The 17,126-nt window shown below is 41.5% G+C and overlaps 1 protein-coding gene across 1 annotated transcript in view; it reads right to left on the bottom strand.

The window, feature by feature from the left end:
- Positions 1-17,095, bottom strand: part of DNAAF8 (dynein axonemal assembly factor 8) — an 88,452-nt gene extending 71,357 nt beyond the window's left edge. Inside the window, exons 1-11 of the mRNA XM_071814950.1 lie at positions 16,965-17,095; positions 15,039-15,198; positions 12,019-12,132; positions 10,729-11,211; positions 9,203-9,299; positions 8,628-8,769; positions 7,541-7,687; positions 6,649-6,714; positions 4,995-4,997; positions 4,065-4,433; positions 2,819-2,978 (exon numbers count right to left, since the gene is read on the bottom strand). Of these exons, the coding sequence (XP_071671051.1) occupies positions 2,819-2,978; positions 4,065-4,433; positions 4,995-4,997; positions 6,649-6,714; positions 7,541-7,687; positions 8,628-8,769; positions 9,203-9,299; positions 10,729-11,211; positions 12,019-12,132; positions 15,039-15,185 (1,728 nt within the window). The 5' untranslated portion in view covers positions 15,186-15,198; positions 16,965-17,095. The remainder of the gene's footprint in view (positions 1-2,818; positions 2,979-4,064; positions 4,434-4,994; positions 4,998-6,648; positions 6,715-7,540; positions 7,688-8,627; positions 8,770-9,202; positions 9,300-10,728; positions 11,212-12,018; positions 12,133-15,038; positions 15,199-16,964) is intronic.
- Positions 17,096-17,126: the final 31 nt, after the last annotated feature.

Raw genomic sequence — 17,126 nt, 5'->3', positions numbered from 1 at the left:
AGCCTGGCAAAACTAACAACTATTATCTGGATTGCGTCTAATGGGAATGTAATATAGAAATCAACATCAGTACTAAGTTACTCTATCATTATGCACAAGATGAGTGAAATGACAGATCAAACTAATTTCATTTTACATCCTCCATTTAACTGTTTTACATACTGCACAGCATTCCTTCTGTCTCCCTTGTCAATAACATTTAATTCTGCTCAAATACTGAAACAAACCCCATGCGTGTTACTCTAAACTATTAATTCAGCCTGACCTTACAGTATGTATCACATCAGCACTCCACTGGCTTTCAGCAGAAATGTAAATTCTTAAATCAGTTCTGAATTAGATCAAAAGGTAAAAATATGGTTAAGGGGCATGTTTTCAGAAGTGATCAACCCGTGCCAGCCTTAAGTGTCACTGAATGTTTGGGTGGTGAAAGGGAACAGATTTTCTTTTTTTAAATCAAGTTCTTCCATGCATTTTTGAAAACAAGAGGTGGGCCAGATCACACAAGTATTCAAATACCCAAAAGACACAGACTTGGCAGGCAGAATGCTTAGAATGAACCTGCTGATGTCCAGGGAAACTTGGTACTTGCATGTCTTGAAAATACCACTGGATATCAGCCCCTTCTTTAGATGCTGGAGTACCTCTGAAAGTTAGTTCATCTCCTAAGTTACCTGCCCTGTTTTGAAAGTGTTCTTCCCAAACCTGACTCTCATTATATTAGTGCTTCACACAGAGTGAAGCTCAGTGCAGAGTTTGACTGAACTAGGTTAAGAAAAAAAAGCATTAAATCTGAATTTCACTGCTTTTAAATTTTAGACAGGAACTGTAATGCAGCTTTTACATCTCCTTTGCATTTCTTTCCCAGCACCTCAGTTACAGTAATTATAGAGTTTCTAAACTTTCCCTCTGATTATTATTCAATTCAATTATTTATGTACATTATAACTGGTCAGAGGAATTCTGAAAACTATGACAAGTGTTCCAGATCTGAGTATCTATCATTGCCAAAACAGAGGACTCAAAACCAAATTTGAAAATGTGCTACTCTGTCAAGCACTGCGGCTTGCTCTTTGAATACACGTTTATATATAGATATTAGATATTTTCACTGAGGCACAGTTGCCAAATTACAGTTTCTTTAGTTTTAAATGTCAAAACATACAAGCTTTTCTGCCTTTGTAAGTGCAGCAGAAAAAAAACACCTTCTAATAAAAAGAAAACATTTTGCTGTCAAGATGTATTTCAAGCGATCTGATAAATGACTGTTGTGTATGATAGATGATACTGATACATTTTTCATACTAGATTTTAATAATGAGCATTTCTGAAGAACTAAGAGCAAAGTTGCTCACGGGACAGTTATTATGGGTTGTGCTGATTTTGTTTCTACCAAGTGTGCCTCAGAAATTCAGGCAGGTTTCCCTCAAGCAGGCTGTCAGTTGAGGTACCAGGCAGCTGTTCTCAGAAGCTTTAGAAGTTACTAAATCCTGGGCTGGATAGCTTGTGCCAATGTCCACACTGCTATGACCAACTGGCAGAAATATCATTAAAGCTACTACAGGCAACTTTACACTGCAATTCAGCTACAGCAAGACAATGGTGTAGATAGACCCTGAGCCATACTTGAGAGGAACCATATTACCAAGCCATTATCTTCATTTTATTGGCTTTGGTGCAGCAAATATGAGAAATTATCAAGATACAGAACAATCCAGCAATCACTTGGTGCATTGTCAGAAATGAGTGAGCAAGGCTTAAGTATATTTCTACTGAGCGTGTGCCTGCATCTTAATAAGGGCTAACTGGAATTTGGTGGCACCTTCCACACTGAGAAAGAAGCAAGTCTGAAGACTAGATTCACAACCTTTACAACTTTCAAAAGAGAGCTCTGTGCAGTGCGCTGTCCTTGCCAGGGCAGGCTGACAGAGGAAAATGCAGCATCAGTGTTACCCGTGTACTTCTTACCAGTTATTAATCCTACACACACACACTTTCAACCTGCAGAAATATACCGGTCAATTGCTTACAAAACAAATCAGGCCAGCCCCCAGATCAGGGCTATAAGGTCTTTCAATTTTTGCACCAACAGCAGAGCTTTCTTATTGCTATTAGTCCAAATGAATCACAATGGATGTTGCACCAATGGACAAATTCTGGAATTTCTCATCTCTCCTTACCTTCTCAGTTGACCCTGTTTTCAGTGAAATCAGTACAAGGATGAATTAGGACTACATACACAAATCTCTTCAGGAGGAAAACCAGCCCTGTCCTCTGAGCCATATTTTGGGCTCTGGAAAAAATTAGTATAATTTCATAGTCCCCTAATCAGGACATCAGCCAAAAGCAAAACCTATTACTAAAACCACAATCTTCAAAACCTAACCACAAAATTGAAATATAAAGCTGTTAGGGACAGACAACCAAAAGGACTCAACATAAGCTTTGCTTTAGCAGTAGGATAGTAAAAATATTTCACTTTTTCTAAGATGATACAAAAATCAGGTGAGAAAGTCTTGCTCACATGAAACATGACATGGAGCCCACTGACTCCAGCAAGCCAGGACTCCTGTCATACCCTGACATGTCAAGCCTGGTGGGCAGCTGTAAGGGGAACACTTCCCACACAGGAAAGGTGAGAAAAATGTTATTATATTAGCATGAGACAAGAGCTGTGGGACTGCTCAAATCATCAGGTAATGGTGCTCCATAACAATTTTAAACAATGCAATGAAAGTTAATTTTTGCTTCTAGGAACATACTTGCAGTTGGCCAGGAAGCCATTCTGAAAGGAACAGTCCTACATTGAACTACTAACCATGTGGAACAAAACAGGGGTGTTCTCTGCCATGGGCTGCTTTCCAGTAACTGACTGTTGAGGCTGCAATCTCTCCAGCTGCTCCTGGAATCTCTGTCTCCTGTGTCTCTCTTTCATCTGCTCTTCCTTTTGGGATCTCTCTCTTTTACTTTCTTCTGTCCTGAAAAACACACAGATTCTGCTTCACTTAAGCTTTTCACTTGGGAGAAAAAACAACCTTGTTCATCTGTTTGCATTTCCTTTTGCTGTTATATATACCACACACTTGACAGTGAATCATGATGTGAAACGCTAAAATAGATTTAGAATGCTTATGGTGTTTGTGGGGGGACACAACAAGTTGTCATTAGATGAAATCACCTCTCAAAAAAAACCACCACAAAACACGAAGAAAAGCAGACCTCAAACCTCTGATAAGCGGTAACAATCTGCTTGAAGGCCAGAACTCCATTAAGCAGAAGTGTGCTTGGGATGCTTCATTCCCATGTCCAGATCAAAACTGTCAGTCTAACTCCTTTCCCTTTCCTATCTGCTATAATACAGTGACAATTTTGCCCTGAGCCAAGGCCTTCCATCTTCCTGTACTTTGACATCTCCAGAAAGATTTAATCTACCATTTCCATGGCAAATATTAAGTTCAATTTCTTAACTTTTCAAGTCCCAGGTGCTGCAACAATAGAATAACAAAAAAGAAAAACTCATTAAAGTTATTTTGACCAACAATAAATAACCCAGATTCTTGCCAAGCCATGGTCTGCCACCCATGTAGCAGGCTAACAGGTAGACAAAATGGAGTTTTATGGAACTGATGGAAGCAATGAGCTTTAATGTCAGGAGTCCCATAGAGGAAAAAAAAAACTTGCAACCAACCATCTGCCTTTTAAACCAAGTACACAGCAGCTGAAGTGTTTAAGTGGCAAGGCAGGCAACTGTTTAACATTGAAAAAGTAATAGTCTCTAGAGCAAGCAGATTCTAATTCTTTCAAGGGCTCATATGTCAAAGTCAAAATGTTAAATTTCACTCTGAAAATAGCAGAGAAAATATAACCTTTGAAAAGTCTGTATAATGCAGCTCTCCCAAATAGCTGGGCAGGTGCATAAGGCAACCACCTGATTTCACTTTAAAATTGGATCTTAAGCAGAACATACTACATTAAACTAAGCCCAAGGAGGTAGACACACAAATAACTCTGCTATTTCATCAATCGATCCCTTTTTTCCTCCCCTCTAGCCCCCCATGTGATACCTTGGAAATTCAGTGGCAGTTAGAAGAGACTCTGGAGCATTTCCTGGATGTTGAACCTCCTCAACTTCCTCTCTGTTTTCTTTTTCTGTGTCAGCTCCATTGCCCCCACAGCTTGACAAGGGAATATTTTTTTCCTCTGGTTTCAAACTCATCATTTTCCTGGGAATCACCTTATTTGTCTCTTGCCTCACTTTGAAGTACTGAGTTTGATCTATTTTAGAGGAACCTGTATCTTCCAGTCTTTCTGGATCCTGTTTTATGCCTTCAAGATTTTCAGTCGAGGTAGATGTTTTATGAAGAAGTTCTGAGGCTTCTCTTTGGGCTGCACGGAGTTGTTGCAGTAGCAGGCTTTTCCCTGAGCAATTCCTCCTGCCAAAAAAACCCAAAACAAAACAAACAAAACCCCCAAAAACCCCAGATTTAATCAACATAGAGCATTATATGAATAAATTCAAATTCCGAGGAACTTCTCATATGAGTGACAGCTCAAAATGAGGACTGGGCATCTACATGAAGAAGAGCTATTGGTAATGGCAGCACCAGCACACAGGCAACACATAAAACACTGCAGTGACAGAACATGAGACTGATCTTACTAGCAATTTACTCACCTCTTCTGCATTTCAGGCACAACATACACCTACCAGAAGAGCCCTGAACAAATGTAATGTTGGCACAGAAATTAGAGTTTACAGATTTCTGTCTCCTTTGGGTACAGGGGTTGGGATTCAAATACATACAGAAGAAAAGTTCTTCTAATTTTTAGTGTTTGGCTTAATTTCACCCATCTCTCCTTCGGGTTAATGCTAAACTGTCAGCAACCACAACACTGTGATAGTACTCTGTTGTGAAGTGTCCTATCATGAAAAAATGGGCAGATATGGTTATTTTGTCTTGCTGTTCTCTTAAATGAAGAGTCTCCAGAGCCACCTGCTACCATCAGTTTGTAGCTGGTGGTTATGAGCAAATAATATACATTATTTTCATGGCAGTACATGGACTGAGTAACAGATTTAGCTGGGTATTAACGATGTGGTTAGGGGGTGTGTATGAGTACACATTGTACTGCTGTACTTACCTAAAGTAAATGTATGCTTCAGGATCCTTTCTCCTTAAGGATCTCACATCTGCCATCATATCCAGTACCATCAAATCAACATTTCACACTGATGGCTGCACTACTAAGGACTATGTTTAAGTAGTGCTAATTTTAGGAGAGCCATGTATGGGAGGGCAGCATTCTGCTACAGTGCTAGAGATGGCACTGACTACCTGAGCAGATCACAGACAAACCAGAAGAGTATTTTCTAGGCTGAGTGCCTGAAGATCAAGACAACTAACACTCCAATGCCCTAATATGTAGATATATTGTACTACAGAATATGCAACCCTATTAATAATCCCACCCAGATAAGAGTAAAACTGGCATTGACCCCTCATGAACAAGACCAGGATCATGCCTTGAGACCATTAGACTTCCTTACTTAAAAACAGAACTGAATGACATTTTCTAGGCATTTCATTTGTGTATGTGTTCTTCAGCAACATTAAAATGAATCAAAATCTAATCATCTAAGGTCTTCCCCCCATCACTCCAGATTTACACTGATGCAATTTCCATGCTTCCATCAGCACCAGAGTTCCCCAAGCATCATCTTGCCCCTACTTTATGCTGGTTTGGGATTAGATGTTCTAAATTACATTGAGTGTTTAGGCTCTGTTCCTTGCTGAATCATTTATTCTTTCAAACAAGTAGAAACTCAGTAATTGGCTGACACAACAATACAAATGTTCTGCTTGTCCTCTGCACTGCTATAATGTGAACTTGCACGCTTCAGACTTCTAAATGTAATCCAGAGCATAAATGCACCAAGATGTTTAAAGCTTGACATATCTGCTTCACATTAAACAAATGTCTATCAACCTATGGGTATAAATCAGGCCCAGAGTTTAGCAACAGAAAAAGACTGGCATCTGGGCATATTGAAGAATTTACAGTTTAGGATTCCATCCATCACACACTCTCCCCTTTCCCCTCTTCCTCTCCCCCACAATTAAGGAGAATTGAGAGCATTCCTGCCCACACATTGTATTCAATATTCTCTTTCAATCAATATCTATTCTAACCTATTTTATTATTTCTAAAAATAAAGGTTTATCTGAGTCAACTCGCTACAAAATTTTCAAAGTTTGTTTCTGAGTCTTTTTAAAAAACAGTTCTTGTGTCACTCAAACATGTCTGGAGAAAAAGTCAGGTTCTGCAGCCACCCAGGTCTGCTCTATTTGTCTTTTGAGCTGTTTCCATGTAGCTGTACAGTAGCAAGGTGCTATACTGCCTCAAGGATCAACAACTATCTTCTAGCTTTAGTATCTTTACCATGCAACAAGAAAAGAGTGATCTCCTAGGGTCAGATTGAAGCACTTTCGTTATTACTATTTTGTTGGGTTTTTTTCTGCAAAGACCAGGAATGCTGATATTTCAGTAAGCACACTCTCACTCTAACCACTGTTAGCACAATTATTTTACTTTCAGAGAAAATGAACATTGTATCATTTAAACTAGGGTCCTAGGAAAAAATCTTACATTGTCCTTTCTGCTTCGTCCTTAATTGTCATAGTCTCTTCCTCTTCACTGGAGCTGTCACTTGCACTACGAAACAAATTCGACTACATTAGTTAACTCTGTTTCAGCTGAATTTTGGCTTTTCGTCATTGCTAGGATGCAAATTTAGAGCCATTATGAAAAAGGGAGATACTTTCAAGGAAGGTATCCAGTATTATGGACAGTTCTTCACACTATTACTCCAGCAATTAAAAAAATCAAGCAACTATATCAAAATGTGTTAGCTGTTTAGCAACCACTACTAGAGACTTATTAACTACAAGGTTTCTTCTGGTGACTGTTTTCTTCAGCCCCTTGCTGCAGCAAATATACGTTTTGAGAAGGGAGCAAACAGCTACCTCAGACACCATTAGCTCTCAGGGAGAAGACATTTGCCAGAATCCGTTGCAGATTGAGAAGAACTTGGATTCTGATAACTGACTATATAAGCCCTCTTATCACACAGGAGGCAGAAATCAGCACCTACAGTTTCTTGCCAGGATTGGAGTGAAGGATGTGCGTTTTGTACACACAGCTGTCAGAATGCTGGCCCAACTCAGACAGCTGTAAGCACGGCTTTGCAGTCACTGCCCACTCTTTTATGGATGGAAACTTTCTAAATGTTATTTCCCTGGATGGTTTGCATGTCCTTTCTGTGCTGCCTGCATCCCCACACATTCATGTGTTCTGAGACAAGTTATTCTCTCCTGAGACTGTCTGTGCTCAGATAGCAGCTATGCCTTCCTACTAAAGTCACAGATGTGACTGAAAACACTTTTAAAGTTACATTTCACAAGTATGAGATGTAGAAAGGAGGTTTCAGTTTCCTAGTTTTCATTACTTACTTCTCACCAAAAATAAACCCAGAATTTACCTTAGTTTCTCACCAGCCGATGTTACTGACTTCTGTGGTTTAGCATCTCTTAAATCTATGTACACAGTTACAGGTTCTGGCGGGTACTGTAATCTCATAATGTCCATCCTTCGAGAATTTTGTGAAGCTGATATGAAGGCCACATCCCTAATTATAGAAAACACTGTTTAAGCATGTCCTCTGCCTTATCCAGACAAGAAGTCCTGCAGGGTGTGGATTATGATCAAAATTGGATTGTAAAAAGAGCTTTGTGCTTGGCTACTGTATGGATTCAAACTCCTGCCTACTCTCCACCACCTTAGAAAGCTGAACTCAAAGATTCAGCTTCCCCCAAGGAATACAGATCACAGGCAGCACAATGAGGGATATCTCCTAAAAACTGGCAACGTCAAATAATTCTATAGAACAAAGGTAGGCAGCTATGGTACCAAAGAGCTTACAGATTTTAAAAGCCCAGTGTAAATCAGTAAAAAACAGGTCCCTTTTTCCTCTCTACCTCCTTTAGCAATTCTATTTCATCCTTCAGATCATAAAGTGAAAGTCTTCATGGCACTCCCTGTTCTGGAAAAGTATCCTCATTGCACCTTTTCCTTGACTGGCTTGTTTCACTGGTGGTTCCTCTGAGCTGCCACTATTGATGTTGTTCTCTCTGAACAGTCTGGAAATCCACTTTCTTCACACAGAACCCTCTAAGATGCACTGACACCTCCACCAATACATACAAAAATAATTCTGTATACTTTATCTAAATTGAGGTTCTGGTAAGACAAACTGGTACCCTATATGACAAGAAGTGTGGCCATGATAATTTGCTTAGCATCGTTTTCTTGCTTTTTCCATTTGTCCCAAGTATCTTGTAAGGTCTAGGCAAAAGTGGTGGTTGACGGACAATGTTAAGGTGGCAGGACACTATTTATCATCAAATGTACATGAATGAGCCTTAGTTTTCCCCTTTAACATCCCTGTAGCATGTTTCAACTACGATATTAGCTTTCTGCAGAGGATAAAGAGAAAAGCACTTACAAGTTTCCAGGTATCCCCACTGCCAATCGTAATTACCTAGTGTATATGACAGAAAAGGACCTACTTCTTATTTTCCTGCTGTTCTTGAAAGGAGGACAGCTTGGATGATGGCCACCTGCAGAGTGGAGATGCTGTCCTGGACTGCCTGGCACACAGCTCTTCTAGCTGTTTCATGAGCTGATTTTCAGACCTGATCCTGAAGGTGTCTGCGAAAGAACAACAAAAAACCCACAACAACAAAATAAACAAGCAAAAAAATCACCAGTTGCAGTCTTCTGCCATGAGATCATCCAATATACCCCTTCCCCACTTTCACATTGTCCCTCTCTCTACAGCCTGTCAGAGGAGGAAGGATAAAGACAACTGGCATATGGCTCTAACTTCAAACCTTCATCCTTTTTGTTCAATTCACTCTTAGGCCATGACAGGTCACAAGGCGTTGGTTTCAAGCATCAGAAGCAAGATGAAATCTTGAGGGAAGCTAATTAACTAAAAATACGTCATACAGAGGCATTAAAAAACCCACCTCAATTTCAACATTCAAGGTGATGCTGCAGGGAATGACTTAAACACAGGAACCTGAATTTTATTTATATTTATACATTTTCAGCAAAGTTGGTATTAATTTAGCAGTGTTACCATGATCTGGTGGGGAGAAAGCAACTTCTGCATGAGTGTTATCTTTCCGCTGCTTCAGCTCCTCAAGAATCTTATCTAGATCCCATTTCTCAATATTCTGAAAGAAAATAAGCCAAAATGTGATGGAAAATTCACTCTCAAAAGACTGCTACAAAATAAAAGTTCCTTTGACTCACATTCTTTGAATAAACTCCATCAGATTTTTCCACCACATATAAACACACAAATGGCATTGAATTTCACCTTACTTATCTCCAGCACTGTCACTTGCCAGTAGATGAACCAGTGTGTCACTTCAGACACAGTTGCTTCACCATGAGCCTCAACAATTGGCATGACTAATAAAAGGATACTTACTTGTCTGAACACAGTTTGCCTCACATCATTGCCAAGGCTCTGCACATCTAGCATGGGCAAGTACAGTATAATTACTAAGAGAAATCAGTGAAGGATTAACCAACATTCATTCAAATATAAAAAAAGGTAGAGTACCTCCTCCTTCCACACTTGAAACTGCAAAGTCTAGAAGATGTTTCTAGAATAGACTGAACTGACAGCTCCTTAAAAGGAGAAGTATAAATCCACCCTCAATATCCACCTGAGCCTTCGTGCTATAGGCTGGGCTATAACTCTTGCTATGTCCTTCACATGGCTCAGTCTTCCACATGCATTCACATGAAGTATCTTTCCAACAGTGAGTATTCTCCTTGATCTCTCAAACCCACTAACAGTACCAGATCTCCACATATTTTACTTCTCTCTGTCCATCCCTCTAAGTACCTTTCCTCACCCTTTCACTGTCTCCAAAAGATGATGCCCCTAACTACACTGCCAGCTTGCTTTAAGCAGTTCCCCAAGGAAGTGCTGTAACAAAAGGAACACATTTACTGTATCTCTTTGGATAGTGCCTCCTTCCAGCTACTTCATCCAGTTCTGCTGAGGCTTCTTCTCAGACAATCATGAACCCTTTTGATATAGGCTACAGAAAACCACCAGAGATGGTAAAACAGACGAAAAGATGACTTGATATAAGACCAAGCATACATATTCTTATCCTGAATAATGCTGAGAACTTCTCACTACCACTAACATGAGAGACACTTCTGGCTTTCTAGTTCTCAGAAGTGAGGCCTGCAGCCTTTTCCTTCCCCTCTTTCCCCAGGAAAAGCAAGATGCTGGAAGGCTGAAAAGGTCACTGTTTTTATGCAAGGCCTGCCTAGGACCAGAAGAGTTCCCACAGATGTCGTGGTTGGTTTTCCTGAATGAGACCACGAACCACACTGCAGGCCCATGGCTTTTCCTACCATTATGGGCTTTAAACAACAGCCCTACAAAACAAAGGTAGTTTGTTGGTAGCTTGTATAGCACATGACCCAACAAAACCCAAACCCAGGACAACAATGAAAGCAACAAAGGTGGCTGTGGTGTGTGCAGAATTTGACATTTCAGTTCTTTGTTTTAGCAGAATTCTGCAAGACATGACTGTGTCCTCTACCCCTCAAGCAGCACTCCCCAAAACCACTTACCCGAAATGATAAATTAGTTAGTTCTTGAAGATGATCGTCTGAGGAGGTTTCCTCTTTAGAAAATCTCTCTAGGCTGTTGTTAATGCCATGTGAGGGAGGCTTCACGTCTAGCTCTGGGCAGCCTGGTGATGGTTCCAGAAATATTTTGGAGAGTATTTTTGTCTCTATCAGTTTTTTTCTCTCTTTTTGACTGTCCAGCTCTTCCACAGACAATGCTGTTTTAAGCCAAGAGTTTCCTCTTTCCCTGGTCTGCTTCCTGTCCAGTTCTTTCTCTTCAATGTGATCTGTGGAATCTGCAAGAGACTCTTCAAAACCAGCTCCCTTTTGGCTTGAAATGTCTTCAGTATGGCTGGCAAGATTTGGAGTCTCATCTTTAATAATTTCTACATCTTTTGCAATGACTTGGACACCATCTGTTTTTATCTGAACACCAAAACTTTCCAGATCTTCATTCCAGACCTCCCATGGGTGCCTTCCTGTTTCCTGGGTTTGTTACAGGTAGAGAAAATACACACATGCAGAAAGTCACATCTCACTAAGCTTTAGAACATGACAGTAAAGCAAAACAAAGTGATTGGCAGATAGCAGCTCCAACTCAGACACCATCTGGTAACAGCACACACCATATCCATCATGGAAAATAGTAAGACTGTTTACTTTTCAAAGTCTAACTTCAGGAAGTATTAAACATCTTCGAAATTAATTTCCCTTACATCTGTTCATCATATGATATTTCTTATAGCAAGATAAACAAATGGAAAAGCAGCCCAGTAAGTTAGTCCTCCCATGAAACAATAGGGTCAGTTGGCTTCTCTGCCAGCTTCCGATGGTGCCCAGTCTTCATCACTGCAGACACAACAATCATTTTATCTCAGAAAAGCTGGTCAAGGGATAAACTTCATACTCCTCCTCCTTACTAAGGACTCACTGACCTAACTAATTCTACATTTTCTAGATACGTAAAATGGTACCTGAAACTATTTAAAACCTGAAAACTTTAGGAGTCATTGCACAGTGTCAACACACAGGAAAAAAAAAAAAGAGACAACAATAGAAACTACAAGGAGATGGGCCAAAAAAGGTCTAAAAATCTCAAAACCAGAAAACTTTAAAAGGTCACTGTATGAACAGAAAGAAAGGTCTAGTCTCTAGCGGGAGAAAGTACTAGGGACCATGCTCTTCCATCACAGAGTTCAGGTAAATAGCTCAAATGAACAGCAGCTACCCCCACTGGAGACAATCAGAAGAGTGGGGTTACAGCAGCTCAGCCTGCGCACAGCAGTCAACAACCTGCATGTTTGAGTCTTCCAGGGAAAACTCCATCAGTTCTTCTGACAGGTCAGGAATTAAGTTTGGTTGCTCCCGCTGGAAAATGAAAAGCTCTCCATCACTCTCACAATCAGACTGTAAAAAAAAAAAAAAAAGAGAGAAAGAAATTAAATGAGAGACTACAATGCTCACCTAAATACCTGTTTTGCAGTGACAAACCCTATGTTACCACTTGACTGAAGTTCAGAGACAAGAATTTCTTCTGCAGGTGCACCTTCACTAGACAGTTTGATGGCCCAACATTCAACAACTTAGGCTGCCTTACAGTGAGCCAATATTTGAGCAAGCTACAATTGTAAAAACTCCATAAAACATTGAATCACCAAGAAGGTTGATGAGTAACACCCCTCTGAAGCAAAGTGATGACCAAAGTGGGCAAGTTCCCTAACTCCCGAGTGATTCTTTGTATTATCTCACTCACCAACACAGAATAACAGGAGCAGAGCTGCTCCCTAAGGGAAGCAGCACCACATAACTGAAAAGGCAAAAGCCTCACCAACCGAAGCCCAGTCCCACAACACCTAAGAGGAATAAGCAGAACAGTCCAGAGCTACTTACCAGGTTGAGTGAAGAATTGAGGTCATAAGGCAACATTGTAGTGATGAGGCAGGTCAAAGATCAAGCCTAAAAGTCAATTCACAGGTAGAAGCCTAGACCAGGGTGCCCAACTCATTTTTACTAGGGCCACATCTGCTTCACGGTTGCCTTCAAAGGGCAGAATGTAATTTTAGGACTGTATAAATATAGGAGTAGCAGCAGATACAGCCCCTGGTGAAGAACAGTTTGGCAGCTCTGGTCCAGACCAACCATGACTGTAACTAAAAACCAGTGCTCCTCCAACAAAACCCAAACAAAGAGTGAAGGCTCAGCACTGAGCTTAAATAGAGCTGCTGGGCATGCAGGTGGGAGCCCTAGGTGAGGCTGGTCAGGGCCTTGAAGACTTATGATTGCAATCAGGTCCCTGACATTCCCCACTCAGAACACAAAGTGGTATCGATATTTGTTTGGACAGAGTTTACATAGTTTTGAAAATCTCTTCTCTGAATATAAGATATAAATTTGAAACAAATCCTTATGCATAGACACCAAAGTGAGATCAAGCACCTCCTCAGCAGTCAGGATGCAGATTTCCTGCTTGTCCCCTTGTTTTGCAAGTGGACATTTTCACTAATTCACACTTTGGGTAATTCTGTCTGTCTGGTACAATTAATTTCTCCTAACATAAAGAAAACTGCAACAGAACTTCCTTCCTCTTAATAAACTGCATGTGAGGGTAATGAAAGAACTTCAGGGCATAAAACTCATTTGTCAGTGCCTTTTTTAAATGCAGGAGCACAGCCCGTTGAGGTTACAGATCTCAAATGCGCAAATGTATCTTTACACAAGTGGAAACCACTCGGACAAAGGTGCAGCACTGAAACTGCAGGCTCAGCAGGCTACTGTTTCATATTAAGCAGAAGAGGGATTATACAACTAGATCTTTTGAATGCAAATCAAGGGTAACAAGTAAGTGCCAAACAGATTGCCTCAGTTCCTTCAGCAGGAAATTTTTCCCACTTGTAACAGAAACATGGAACTGGGAGATTATTTATAAGCAAAAAAATGTTCAATGTGATTGAAGAGTTATAGAATTATATTTGGCACAGAAGTACAAAGCTTTCTCTCCATCTTAATCTTACTGTAAGATTATACAACAAGAATGCCTAAAAATAACTTCAGAGTGTTGGGCATAATCTATACTATATAGACACATACTAAAATGCAATGGTTGTTTTAAGTAACTAAACCAGAATGTAGGTAGAGGGGAACTGAGAAACAGTGAGGCAATATAATTTGTCCAAAATGCTAGTGATATAGCCAGGTGCAGAAAACAAGTCATGAAATCTGTATCAACACTTCATGCACTAGACCACACTGCTTCTGATGACTGACTAATAATAAGTGATAAATACCCCATGGAGGCCTTTCTGGCTCCTTCACTGCTCACAGGGCTCCCTTTGTATCATTAAGGGCCACACTAAGAATAAAATATATCCTTTAAGTGTTCAAAAATATTTTTTCAAGTGCATACATGTTTGACAGTTAACAAAATATTCTGATCTGGACAAAAGGCCACTAATAATTGAGTCTTGAGACACGTTATCGCCTTGGAAAAGTCAATGCCAGAGCCAGCATCTTGGACTAGAGAGGCGGGCACTTTTTTTATTGCCACCAGATTGTTGCTGTCCTGTGAACAGAAATCTTTAGCAGCCAAGAGGCAGCCTGTCCCAGACACTAAGACCCAGCAAGTAAAAATACTGTAATGGTGAAGAATACTGCACAATATCTATCAATCCTATGCTTTATATTAAAAGGTTAGGGGCATTTTGCTTCTTTGCAGGTAGAATTGAAGCACAAAAAGGCAACATGGTTTGTGGAGAATTACATGCAGGGAAAAAAGCCGAATCCAGGATTGAAATATCTGCCAAATGCTTTTTCCCGTGGACCACAGTGTCTTCAGGAATATTGCTTTCCTGTGATCCTCATACCCAGAAAAAGAGGCTTACTGTCTAGCAAGTACATAATTAGAATGAATAGTATAATACTCTTAAGCATAAAACGTTATAATTTCATTTAAAATCAGCTGTATGTGTCTTTCATACTGTATTTTTGACTGACCAAACTAGGAAGAAATGCAGTCTCACTCTGCAAGATACCCATTACCCTCCTCTTCCCAACCTAGGAATACACATTGTCTGGAGAAATCAGTCCCATTTTCAGGTTACAAAGAATATAGGGAGAGGAGACAGCAATTACACTGACAATTAGAGATAACCCAGAAGGCTGTGGATTAATGCACAGTGTCACTGTTGCCACAAGAAGTAGCCCATCAAGGATACCATACTACCTACTCAGAAATGCTTGGCTAAGGTGACTTTCTCTTTCTTTTGAGAGGTTTTTCTAAAACACAGTGAGAAAGAAAGGCAGGTTCCAGTGCTTACTGTGGAGGTGTCAGAGTCCAGAGACGGAAGCTGATCTTTCACTGCAGCGAGTATGGCTCCCCATTGAAATGTTCTATTATTCTGAACAGGAGCTGCAGGAGGCTCAAATAGATGCTCTGTATCCTCACTTTGCTCTTCTGAGGCCATTCAAACAGCTTCCCTTCAATCACATAAAAGATGAGCCTAAGTACACCTCACAAAGAACACAAGGGACAACAACAGTACAAAGCAAGAACAAAGCACACGCATTCAGGGTCAGCATAATTCTCAGCACTGCCAGGGTTTTCACTGTCAGCGGTGAACAATAAAACCTGCATTTCTGGAGTCGTTCCTTCCCATCTGAGTCCAGAGGGCTGAGAGCTTTCTGCCCTGCTCATCATGTACACCCAGAACCATGGTCACATGAGGGGCACCTTATCCCCTCATTTATAAAGTGTTCAGGGGATTCTTAACCAGGCTGACTGGTAACTGTGTTCTCAGAAAAGCACGTTCTCCCTGCTTACAGGGAGGGAAGGTACGCAGTGGAGGTGAGCCGGACACCTCTCTCCCAGCTGGTCTTTTCTCCCTGTTCCTATTTGTCTCACGCTCCCCTCCTCACTGCTCAAATGATAGATGAAATTTCTATGTTTTCTTTTTTTTCATTTAATCTGTATAAGAATAGTTGAGAGTAGGCAGGTTCTTGGATTCTGACCTCTCAAAGCATTTACCAAGTATACTCTTCCCTCGTATTTTCCTTGATATGCACAAGGAGTCAAGACAATACAGTAGGGACTACTGCTGTACTGACAAGTTAGACAATCACTCCTCATAGAAAACCTTTGCTTTTAAAATTTAATGCTACTATTGCATGTTTTCCTGGGGAATCAAACATTAGAGTAAATAATTTGTTTGGCAAGAAAGGTTAAGAGGTTTGTGACTGCATGTTATTCAGTACTGAAATAACTGTTCATATGATTACAGTGTCATTATTATTTGCATTGGCATGAGCCGACAACACTCTAAACATAAAGTGAAACTCATCTCACGTCCTGGGAAGTATACAACTTGCAAAGCACCTTTGCAATATACTTCATATGCCATATCTGTAGAGTGGTGGCTTTGTTCGTGCAAGACGACCCGTGAATCTGATTGAGGTAAAGTGGGCTGGAGTGCTGTGCTCTGACAGCAAGCAGAGGTTGCCAAGGGCAAGGGGAGTCCTGTGCGGATCAAACCAAACTGCCTGCTCTGGCTCCCTCTGCCAGCTTGAGAGGTCAGTCTCCCGAGGATAAGGATGCTATACTGGATCTGATTTATCAGTCATCTAATCCCACATCTTCTCTGGGAGCAAACAGTGCCCTACGTTTAAAATAAAGTACAGGCTTGTTAGACAGCTGTAACACAAATGGGACATTCTGGAGAGCTTGGGCTGATTGAGACACGAAATCCTGAGCTTCTCCATGTCACTAGACCTGATATGTCCTGTCACATCCTTCTGGGGAGCCTCGCTGTACAGGTGCAAGGGAGAAGCTAGGATGAAAGCAACGGCGGGAAACACCCCCTCACTTCGGGGCGGTATTCACGGGCAGGCAGCTGGCCGCAGGCCGGGGGATGAGCTAACACCTGCCCTCAGCGACGGTCACACCACACCGACAGGGTTCGGGACCCGCAGTGCGAAGGGGACTCGGCGGGGACACCCGCTGACGGAACCCTCTGACAGGCACCAAAATGGCGGCCCGGGCGGCGCACGCGCAGCTGAGCCAACGCCTCCGTCGCCATGGCAACACAGCCGGCGGCTGCGCGCGCTCCCGGCCCGGCGCCCTTCCCCGCCGCGAGACCCCCGTCCCCTGCACCGCCCCTTCCCCTCACTCACGGCACCCACCCGGGCGCCTCCGAGAACCGCCCCCCGCCCCGGCCTGAGGTCCTGGCAGCGGGGTAAAGCGAACCGACATGACTTATAAGTTGAAGAAAAGACCGACGTGACTTGTAAGATGAAGAAAAAACGGGATGGGCCAGTCAGCAACAACGCAGCTCTGAGGCCTCCGCGATCGTCGCTCCGCCTGCCCGTATCACTTGTGGTACAGTTTATTTCCCACCGTACCTCAGCCACCG

This window comes from Patagioenas fasciata, chromosome 15 (assembly GCF_037038585.1).
Source record: "Patagioenas fasciata isolate bPatFas1 chromosome 15, bPatFas1.hap1, whole genome shotgun sequence".
NCBI lineage: Eukaryota > Metazoa > Chordata > Aves > Columbiformes > Columbidae > Patagioenas > Patagioenas fasciata.
Note: the sequence above shows the minus strand (reverse complement) of the source record. Positions and strands in the feature narration are given on the sequence as shown.